Genomic DNA, 11327 nt, shown 5'->3' with positions numbered 1-11327 from the left:
AGCGTGGGGGCATTTTCCACTCGAGGAGGAAAGCTCATGGAAGAGGTGAGGGGACACCAAGGGCCAGTCTCACCAAGTTCACATTTTCGTCCAGCACTGTCCAGTAAAACTTCCTGTGATGATGGACATGTTCTATACCTGCATTGTCCAATACCGCAACCACTGACCACATGTGACCATTATACACTTGAAATGTGGCTGATGCAGCCGAGAAACTGAATTTTTAATTTTACTACAGGTGGCAAGTGGCTACCACATTGGACAGTGCAGCCTTGGCCCATTCTCAACCCAGACAGGGCCTCCATGCCAACCACTCCTTTCCACCCTAGAATTGGAAGGAGCAACACTGCATGTGCAAGCGGGCTGAGATGCCGGGCTGAGGCTCCTGCAGGCTGGGGAGAGCCCTGAGCAGGAAGCTAGAAGAGGGTGGAGGAGGACTGGCTCTTGGGCTAGGTCCTGCACAGAGGGCCACATGTGCCCCAAGCACCCCCCACGCCCGCCCCAGTGGCCATCACAATGGCAGCCGGCTCACATCACAATACCACAGGCTGAGAAGTGACCTTGCAGCCCAGCAGGGCAGTTCCCTCCGGGGACACGGCTCTTTGTCTGCAGACCTACTTACAGCAACTGAGGCTTAGCGGTCCGTTTCCTGGGAAATGGAAAAGCACCCAGCAGCTGAGTGGCCTCAGGCTGGAGACCCACAGGAGGCACAGGGCAGGTTGGGAGGGCCTGTGGGACCCACTCAGCCCCAGGACCCAGACACTGCAGGGACCAGTGGCCCAGCTGCTGGGAGATGGAAAACTCTGTGAGCATTGAGCAGCTGCTCCTCTTCTTCCTGGCGATTTGGTTCTTCTACTTCTTCTACCTTCAGGACTACTTCTGACCGGGCCTTCCTTCTGTTGCCCAAGGCTGGAGGGGCAGCTGGAGGGCAAAAGGAGCTGTCACAACCCAGCCTCTGAAGGCTGGAGCCTTGCCCCCGTAGGGAGAACGGCCAGGACACCATGGCAAGGTCTCAGCTCAGCACCTCGGCCTGGAGATTTGGGGACTGGAGCAGCCTGGACCCTCTCACCTCACAAAGCCTAGAGGGGTGCCACAGCTTTAAGCTCCCTGCTCTTAGGGGGCCCCAGTGCTGCATGCCCCAAAGGGGCTTCTTGCCTCCATCCAAGAAAATGACAACAGGGAGAAGGAGCCTGTGCCCAGGCGAGGAAGCAGCGAATCCCTAGAGCCGGGGAAGTCACATCTAGGCGCTGAGTGCCTGACTTCCCAGGGAGCGGATGGAGTTCCATTCTGCAAGCCTGTGTGCTGAGGAGCTGCTTTGTGCCTGGTCCTGGGCTCTGGAGAGAAATAAACTGCTCACTGAGTCACTGGCAGCAAGAGAAATTTTATTCCCATTTTCCAGGGAAAACAGAGTCCACCAGTGCTCAGCTCTTTTTTTGCAGGTGTGGTGAAAAGATAACTTCTTGGTGGGGAAAGGAAAAAGATGGATGTTTGTCCATATATCCAAGGATGTGGGTGTGGCTCTATCTGGATGCAGGGCAGGTACTGCCCACCACAGCGGTGCCAGTGCCTGGCTTTCCACCAGCTCCCTGGGAAGCAGGAACCAGTCCCCATTTGCAAAAGGTCTGGGAGGCCTAGGGGGGCGGGGTGGGCTGCCAGGTTAACTACTCCTAGGGGCTTCTGTAGACCAGCCCTGAGGCCAGCAAGTGCCTCCAGCACAGCCCAGGGGCAGCAGCTTTGCCCTCACTGTGGCACTATGCTTTATTCTAATCTAAAGCTGGTGGCTTTAGGGGCTTCCAGGGTGGTGTGGGGTGGTGTGGTGAGGGTGGACAGAACACCCCCAAGAAAGGGCTCCCAGCATCAGTGAGCAGAGGATATCAACATGCTGTTACCCTAAACCTTGAAAGACTGAGAGTGGGAATGCCCTCTCCCCAGAAATGCTTTTCCTACAAATGCTGGCATTTTTCCAAGAACAAAGCACACATGGACAGACATTTAAAGCCCAAGAGCATAAAGAAGTCTCACCGGCAGAGGCAAGAGAGCCCGTCCATGCAGGCTGTGCCGAAAGGCTTGTGGTAAGGGCTGCATGGTAAGCGCCACTGGCAAGCAGAGGGAAGAATGTGATTCTCTACAGTCCTTTTGTGGACATATGAACTCCCTAGAAACTTCTTAAAATGCAGATTCTCTAACTCCAACCCCAGAGGCTCTAAATTCTTGGGTCTGGACTGGAGCCCAAGAATCCACATTTTTAACCAGTACCCTTCCCCAATCAGTGTAAGGATAACATAATTTGATCTGCCCGGGAAGCCTAGCATGGAAGCCAGAGAGAACATCAGCCTCTGCCTGGAGGGCCCCTTGGAAGAGGAGGCAGGTTTGTGGGAGGCAGGGAGTGTGGGTACTGATTTCCTGGGGTGCTCCCAGGGACCAGGAATGTCTACCACAGGCTGTCCACAGTTGCCTGTGATTAATCTCAAGGATCAGAAGGGAACAGGGACCGACATGGTGTGTTTTCTCACTGACATTATTCCAGTAACTAGAATCTATCCAATGTGGTAAAAAGAATTTTAGGAATACATATTTTCCCTCTGGGACTACATAAAGCTAAATTTTGAATGGAAAAAACTGGTAGCCTATAAAGAAGTATTCTTCTCGAAACAGTCCTCATGCAGAAAAGGCACCTTCCCACTGCAGCAAACAGCTGCCAGTTCTGCCAGCAAGCAGCTCCGGGCACCAGCTGGACACATGCGGGCAGCCTGCCCGGGGGGCTCCCCTCTCCTCCCCCGCCCACCCCATCAAACCCCAGACATCTGAAAATGCGAGTTTTTGTCCTTTCAGGTCATTTACATAAATTGCAAACTGCTCGTGCTGCCCTGTGATGGTTCCCCTGTGTGTGGCTGTGGGCGGGCGACATGTGTGTGAAGACTCAGACAAGCACTTCACTGGGAAGAAGCCTGCAGCATGTCAACCATCACTTTATTAAGGCTCAGCGTGGTCTGCTAGATGGGGGATGCACCATTCACTTTTAGGGGACACCAGGAAGGAGGAGGCACTCCTTTAGGTCCCAAATCACAATCAGTTGTGCTCCACTCACATCTGCCCCACTGGATGGGTATGTTTGTGTGTGTGTGTGTGTGTGGGCACACGCTAGCTCAGACAAGCCTAAGGGGGTGTGTAGAGACAACTTGGGGGACCCTCAACAGGGGGACTTCTGCCCCGGGCGAGTTGGCTCCAGCAGGGGGAGTGGCAGGGAAGCACAGGAGGGCAGGGATTTCATCCCACCCCTTGCATCCCAACCTATGGCTTTGTTATGCTATTGCCACTTAGCAAGAGGGTAGTGCCCCTCCCCCCATCTCCATGCTACATGTGTGATGTGATAAAGGGAAAGCCCCCTGGAAAAGAAAAGGCAGGTCAGGAACCCCTCCTCAGGCCCTCTGTGCCTGGGACTTGGCCTGACTTTGGGGTAGCTATGCCCCCCATTGCTGCTCCCCCTCAGATCCTCCCAGCACTGGGTCTTCTCTGCAGGAGGATGGCCAGTCAGAAGTGGACCCGCAGCACATCCTGGCTGGCGAATGGCCGCTGGCAGGTTGTGCAGGTCATAGGCAGGGATCGCTGTTTCTCCCCTAGGCAGGGTCGGCACAAGAGATGGCCACAGGGTAGCTGGTACACAGGTTCCTTCTTGAAGTACGGAGAAAACACTCTTTTGCAGGAGGCACACTCGGGACCCAGGACGCTCCCAGGCTGCTCTGGTAAATCAGGGAGGAAAACGGGCCAGGGTTAGGGAGAGCTGTTCCCGGGTCCACATCTATCCTAGAGGGGGACATGGGCATGGAGGGGAAGAGAAGCTTCCTCACCACCCCTGCAGCAATCCCCCTGCATCCCTCCCCAGCTGTCTCCGGCCCTGGGAGGAGAGGGTAGCAGGGAGCCCTACACTGGGAAGGCCTTGTCTCTGTCACATGTTACTGGGTGCTTCAGAAATCTGCCTGACCTAGAGGTGTACTGTAAGAATTTATTTTCCATTTGAGTCTTAAAAATCAAACCTATCATTACCCCACTGACACATGGAAGGGCTCCAATTCTCTCCAGCACTGACAAGAAGCCCTATTAAGGGTCTCAGAGTCCTGGGGCCGCAGAGGCACTTTCAGACACAAAGGAAGAAAAAAAAAAAAAGGTTTCATTAGGAGGAAACTGCTATGTTCTGGACAGGCTGGAAATCCAAAGTGAAAGAGATTCTTCCCAGGCCCGGGCTGCCATTTCCCTGACCTCCACCAACAGGCCAAAAGTGCCAAGAAGGCGGCACCCTCTCTATACCAGGAAAAGCTGGAACGGAACCTCAATCTGTTTATTTAGTATGGTCCTTTATCTTCTTTTTGGTTATTTCCCTCTGTTATGAGTGTGGAATGTTGGGGGGAAGGGTATCAACTTCTGAATTTGGCACCTGGCTTTGTGGGGTCCTGAGTAATAAACATTTTAGTGTCAGGAATTCCTCTCCCACTTGTGCTTCCCTAATCCAGATTTTTAGAGTAAGATACCAAACTGGCCTCAATTTTTCTATGCCTTAGGACCAAACATGTCCAAATAATTTAACAGAACTTAAAAATTAAGAGGAATACAGAAATATTTCTAGTGGCACCTAATTATATCTGAGAAATATTAATGATTCTGATATGTTAGGTAACTGGGTTTAAACAGGATTTTTATGTGCTGTGGTAGTTTAAAACCATGTTCACAGGGTATTTCCAGTTCTGGGCAAGATGGAGTAATAGGCACACTCCTTCATGTGCTGCCCAGTGAATGGAACCATAAGCCCCAGACAGAACGCCTGGAGCAGCCAGCTCTCTGAGGACTCTAAAAAGTTAATGGAAGCAGGCAGATTGGGGAAGGAGACCAGAATTTGAGGTATCACCAAACCAGCAGTGAGTTTCCCATTTTCACCCTTCCACTATCACCTGGCCTGGATTCAAACGTATCCCGAAATCCAGAATTGTGCATTAAGTGAAGCAGGAAAGTGAATTCCTAAAGGTCAGAAAGAGTAGGGGAAATCCCCCATTGGTGCTTTTCTTCTGTCTTCCCACCACTAGGCCCAGACACAGATGCAGTCACAGGTTTGCACAACAGAACAGGCAACCGAAAGCCTCAGCTTTTTAGCTGGAGGACTGAGAAGGGGTAGGAAGCCCAGGAGCTGAAAAGTATTGGGGAGATTGTGGAGATCAGGGAGCTTAAGAGAGAGACCCCATAAAGTGGCGTACGAATTCCTGGACTAAGCTGTGCATACGTGCATATGACCCTAAACAGCATTACCAAAGGCTTTGAGAACTTAGCTATAGGACAGACCATGGTACAGGCCCCACACTGGCCACTGGGGAGACCTATGCAGGACAGATCCAAATAGCTCTGCTAAGGCTTTGAAAATTGAACTGACTTTGGAACCACAGCCCATAGAGGGCAGAGCAGAGCTTGTGGCCTGAATCTTCTGAGGCTGATTATGGCTAAAACAAAAAGCAAATCAACCTTGACCTTACAATTTAAACAAAACCCATAATTTCCTAACACGTTATTTAAAAATGTCCAGAATACAAACCAAAATTGTCTGGCATGAGAAGAACCAAGAAACCTCAACTTGCAAGGGAAAGGAGGATCAGGCAATGAGATACTAACACTAAGATTACACAGATGCTAGAATTACGAAAGACTCTCAGAGCTGCATTAAAGACTTTAAAGCAGCTATTATAAACACACTCAAAAAAGTAAGGATGATCACTGTGGCAATGAGTGGAAAGACATAGCCTCAGCAAAGAAGTATATAAAGAACCAAATAGAAATTTTAGAATTGAAAGATATAAGCATCATAATAAACACATGGCCTGATCTGAAGAGCAGAAGAGGACAAAGGAAAGAGTTGGTAAACTTGAAGATAAATCAGTAGCATCTGGCCAACAGACAGAAAAAAAGTATGGGGAAAAAACCAGAGCCTCAGGGAACTACAGGACAATACCAAGAAGCCTAACACTCCTGTCATCGGAGTCCCTGAAGGAGAAGGAAAGGAGTATGGAGGAAAAAAAATGAAATAATGCCTGAAACTTTCCCAAATTTGGAAACACACAAACTTACAGATTTAAAAAGCCTAAGGAACAACAAATAGGAGAAACACAAAGAAATCCACACACACCCAATTCAGAATCAAAATTAGGAAACTAATGGCAAAGAAAACCTAAAAGCACCCAGAGCAAAAAGACACATTACTTAAGGGGAAGCAATGATTCAAATGTCTGGGGATTTCTTATCAAAAACATAGAGCCAGAGGACAACAGAATATTTTTTTTAAAGGCTAAAAGAAAATTGTCAACCCAGAATTTTATATCCAGCAAGCAAATCATTTAGGAGGTTAAGTGAAAGAAAGACCTTCCTAGTTGAAGGAAAACAAAGACATTTCCCTGCTAATAGACCAGCTCTGAAGGAAATGCTAAAGAAGTTCTTCAGATGGAAGGGAAATGATAAGAGGGGAACTTGGAACATCAGGAATGAAAGAAGAATAACAGAAATGGTAAATAGCTCAGGAAATATAACAACTATTCTCCCCACGGAGGGGGCCCTGGGCCATTCTGGAACACAAAGTCCTTCTGCAGCCCAAGAAGAAACCTAACTCTCAGTAGCCCCATTCCTAATCCACCTCAGTACCTCCAAAAGGATGGCGGCTCCCAAGTCACACTGGGAACTCCCTGCCTGGGGCCTGGACCTGCCCAAGTGAATGCAGCAGGACTTTCACTTCTTTGGGTGCCATATGCCTGTGAAGGCAGGCAAAATCATGGGTGCTTTACTCGGAAGCACCTTACGTGCGTACAGAATCCTTTATTTCCCATGCTAGATATTCCTCATCAGAATATATACGGCCAGGTCCTGTGATGATCCCTGCCCTCATGGAATTACAATTGAACAGAACAAAAAGCAAGTCAACAAGCAGATACATTATTGAGGTGGTTAAGAGAGAGAATAGAAAGGCATCCTACTGTGGACAGGGTGGTCAAGGACAGTCTCTTGGAAGATGAGTCATCAGAATGCACAGGGGCTAGCAATGCAAAGAGCAAAACGGACAGCAAGTACAAAGAATGGGCAGGTCCAGTAAAGAAAAGACACGGGGATGTGTGTGTGAGAGAGAGTGTGGCTCAAGATGAGATTGCAGGGGAAAGGGGACAGGGTGTAGGGCATGCAGGCCTCATAGGCAACAGTGAGGGGTTGAGATTTTATTTGAAGTTCAACGAGATGCCATGAAAGGACTATAGAGATGTGGAGTGCTAGGCTCCCGCCGACATGGTAAAAAGGTCCCTGTGGCTCCTATGAGGACTATGGGCTTGGGGCCAGCACAGGTGACTGTGGGGCAGCCAGCAGGGGCTACTACAGGAGTCTGGGTGAGGCAACAGGACTGGGGTCAGGGTGGGAGGAGGGGAATGGAACAGAAAAGGACCAGTTGAGAGGAGACTGAATAGGAGAATGAACAGGATCTGATAACGGAAAGAATGTCAGGGTGAGGAAGTAGAAGGAATCTAAGGATGTCTTCCATGTTATAAGCCTAACCAAAGGGGAGAAGATGCTGCTCTTTACCTGAGATGGGAATGATGGGGCTGGGGTGGGGGTGAGGGTGGGGGCTTTGGAGAAGAGATCAACACCACTACTAGAATGCTTCCTCTGAGATATCCAAGAGACACCCAGGAGGAGGTGCCAAGGAGCTGTCAGGGAGGTCGGAAGTCTGAGTTTGAGGAGAGACAGGAGCTACAGATAAACATGGGGCAGTTGCTGACAAGTGAGATTTCACTTTGGGGTGACAGAATAGAGACAGACGAGGATCCAGGGCCAGAGTCTTGTAGAAGAGGAAGAGTCAGCAATGGAAACTGAACAGAGAACACTGGGGATGGGGAAAAAAAAAAAAAAGCATAACATCCCAGAACCAAGAGTGGTATTTTAGAAGGAGGGCCTGGTTAGCACATCAAATGCTGCCGAGAGGGTAAGTGACCACTGGATTTGGGGTCATGGAAATCACTTGTAACTTTGACAAGACGGGTTCTTAGGAATGGTCATGATGGAAACTTAATCAGTAAGAGCAGGAGAGAGACAGGGAGCTGGAGAACGGGAGATAGAAGAGGCAAGAGGGTCTGGGTTGAGACAGTAAGAGAGGAGTATGGCTTTTGGTAGGCAGGAGGAATCAAGTGTACACATTATCCTTAGCCCCACCAGGTTTCACCTTGTAAAAGAATGTCCCATTACAGCCAGTCCCTCTTGCTTTATACTCTCATAGATTCTATCATACAATGTGTTTCCAGGTTCATTTTAGGCAAAAATTGTTTAGTAAGTTATTACTGTTCTTTCCTAAGACACTGATAAAATGTTCATTAGGAAGGGATGAAGATGACATATTCAACCCCAAACCTCCCTGCACATCGACATAAAGTCCCCCAGACATCAGATGGGAGAAAGACTAGATTAGAAAAATAAACAAAAAAGGAGAAACAAAAGTCCTGAGGACAGGATAATTAACATTAGATCTCATACATACACAAAATACACACATACACATAAAACCCAAACAGCAGAATGTAGCCAAGCCCTAAATCCAGAGAATAATAGTTATCTAAAGCCTTTCTTGTGAAGAGTTCAACATCGCAGGCAGCCCAGAACTCTGCTTGGAAAAGGAAAGAGGACGGGTACTCTCTCTAGGACTGGGTGTTGGAGCTAAGGAGGCGGCTGGGCAACCAGTTCACAGAGCACTCAGAGCACCCAGCACACCACACAGAGAACAGAAGATCTGTTCAAAGGCTGCAAGGATAAGGTCAGGGCCCATGTTACCCGAGCTGGTGCCTGGCCTCCAGGAAATGCTGCTCCCTCTTGCGCCAAGGTGTTGCAGCTGTCCCCTGGTCAGCCGAGCTGTGAAGGAGGGCATGGAGCCAAGGGTTGATGTCAAGGCAATTTCCAAGCTTTGGGACAGCTTCTGCTCATGGGATACTGGACCTGTGGAGAGAGGCACAGAGCATAACCTCCCGAGAGTGGTCTGGCAAAAGAGACCAACTCACTAACCGGTGGATTTGAAGACTACAAAAAACAAGCACATACAATTTCAAATAGATGTAATGTAAAGAAACTCCTTCCTAATGCCTGCAGGTGGATTGTGATAACAGAAGACTGGGAGTTAAAGCCCTGAGAACCTTGGCATTTCCCACCCATCCCATACGCTTTCAGGGTTCCCAGGCTCTGCTCTAGTCGTTCCTCTAGTCAAACAGCTGGGCAGGCATGGGCCATCTTGTGGCTCAATTGTGGAACTGCATCCTACTTTCTTTTTTTAAATTCATTTTATTGAGATATATTCACATACCATGCAATCATACAAAGCGTACATTCGGTTGTTCACAGTACCATTACATAGTCGTGCATTCATCACCAAAACCAATCCCTGACACCTTCATTACCACACACACAAAAATAACAATAATAAAATGAAAAAGAGCAATTAAAGTCAAAAACAACACTGGGTGCCTTTGTTTGTTTGTTTCCTTCCCCCGTTTTTCTACTCATCCATCCATAAACTAGACAAAGGGGAGTATGGTCCATATGGCTTTCTCAATCCCACTGTCACCCCTCAAAAGCTACATTTGTATACAATCATATTCAAGATTCATGGGTTCTGGGTTGTAGTTTGATAGTTTCAGGTATTTAATGCTAGCTACTCCAATTCACTAGAATCTAAAAAGGGTTGTCTATACTGTGCATAAGAGTGCCCACCGAAGTGACCTCTCAGCTCCTTTTGGAATCTCTCTGCCACTGAAGCTTATTTCATTTCCTTTCACATCCCCCTTTTGGTCAAGAAGATGTTCTCCATCCCATGATGCCGGGTCTATATTCCTCCCCGGGAGTCATAATCCATGTTGCCAGGGAGATTCACTCCCCTAGGTGTCAGATCCCATGCAGGGGGGAAGGCAGTGATTTCACCTGCCAAGTTGGCTTAGCTAGAGAGAGAGGGGGCCACATCTGAGCAACAAAGAGGCATTCGGGAGAAGGCTCTTAGGCACAATTATAGGGAGGCCTAGCCTCTCATTTGCAGCAACAGTCTCCCCAAGGGCAAGTCCTGTGATAGAGGGCACAACCCATCAAACCATCAGCCCCTATATTTGTGAGCACATCAGCAACCATCGAGGTGGGGCAGGCCAATACCCCTGCATTCTCCACCAGCTCCTCACGCACCCTACTTTCTAAAGGCCTCCACTGTCAGCCAAGGAAATGTTTGGGGACAAGCAAATGCCCAGTTTTTTTTCCTCCCTGTCCCCTATCCCCCATCAGCCTTAGTCTTTGCTTTCCCCATTTCCTCCCTTCTAGAGCTCCAGCCATGCTGCAGGGCCACTTGCTTGCACTCTCTATAGGTATCTGCACCCTCTCTCTCAAGTAAAGTAAAGCAGTTATCACTGAGATTGAGATAACCAAGACCTCACTCTGCCCACTCCACCATCTAGGGAATCTTCTGCATGTAGTCAATAGGAAGCCAAACTATGGTGTGAGGGTAAAAGCAAAAGGGGAGGGGAGCGGCTGCCCAAGAAAGGGACCTGCCTAATGGCAGGACTGCAACACTGCCCCAGAGTGGGAGAGTGGGACATTTTGTTTATGATTTGTATGACACAGAACATCAGCTTGAGGCCTTGAAGGAGCACTGGTCAGTGTGGTCCTGTGTCACCAATGAGTATGTCAAGGTCCACACCATTGGAGATCTCCACAAATAGAAAAGAATCTAAGGACCTTTTTCTTCCTCTATCCTCACTGCACCTCAGATGCTTCCAAGAGTTTCTGGGGGTCATGTTAACTGGAATTTACTCTCAAAACCAGAGAAGACATAGATGTAACCATTAAGCGCACTATTTGATAGGCCTTTAGAGTAAGAGAAAATTTTAAAAATCATAAATTTTACAAATCATATCTAAACAGATAAATTTTCGTAAGAAAAAAAAAAAAAAAAATAGCTATCTATGAGCCATCCTTCTAAACAGCACCAGGCAGAGGCAGGCACTGACAACTGCAGGGGAATTCTACCAAACATTTAAAGAGTAGTTGGTTTTAATACTATATAAATTGTTCCAGAGTATAAAAAAGGAAAACTTCCAAATTCTTTTTATAAAGCAAGTAAATCATTAATACAAAAACCTGAACAATGTGTGCACATGTGCACGCGCACACACACTCACACACACACTCAACTACTGTAAAATCTCACTAATGAATGCAAAAATCCTAAACGAAACACTAGCAAACAGAAGCCAGTGGCACATTAAAAGAATCATGACCAAATGGTGTTTATTCCA

At 48.2% G+C, this 11327-nt stretch overlaps 1 protein-coding gene across 4 annotated transcripts in view; it reads right to left on the bottom strand.

Annotated features, from left to right (window-relative positions):
* Positions 1 to 2949: 2949 nt before the first annotated feature.
* UBOX5 (U-box domain containing 5) overlaps positions 2950 to 11327 on the bottom strand; it is a 41489-nt gene continuing 33111 nt past the window's right edge. For 3 of the 4 annotated variants that reach the window (XM_037811371.1, XM_037811373.1, XM_037811372.1), the window contains exons 5-6: positions 8833 to 8994; positions 2950 to 3735 (exon numbers count right to left, since the gene is read on the bottom strand). In XM_037811371.1, coding sequence (XP_037667299.1) covers positions 3308 to 3735; positions 8833 to 8994 — 590 coding nt within the window. In that variant the 3' untranslated portion in view covers positions 2950 to 3307. Of the gene's footprint in view, positions 3741 to 8832; positions 8995 to 11327 lie in introns of all 4 variants that reach the window. The other variant, XM_037811374.1, reaches the window with a different exon arrangement.

The sequence above is a fragment of the Choloepus didactylus genome, chromosome 19, assembly GCF_015220235.1.
Source record: "Choloepus didactylus isolate mChoDid1 chromosome 19, mChoDid1.pri, whole genome shotgun sequence".
Taxonomy (NCBI): Eukaryota; Metazoa; Chordata; class Mammalia; order Pilosa; family Megalonychidae; genus Choloepus; species Choloepus didactylus.
Note: the sequence above shows the minus strand (reverse complement) of the source record. Positions and strands in the feature narration are given on the sequence as shown.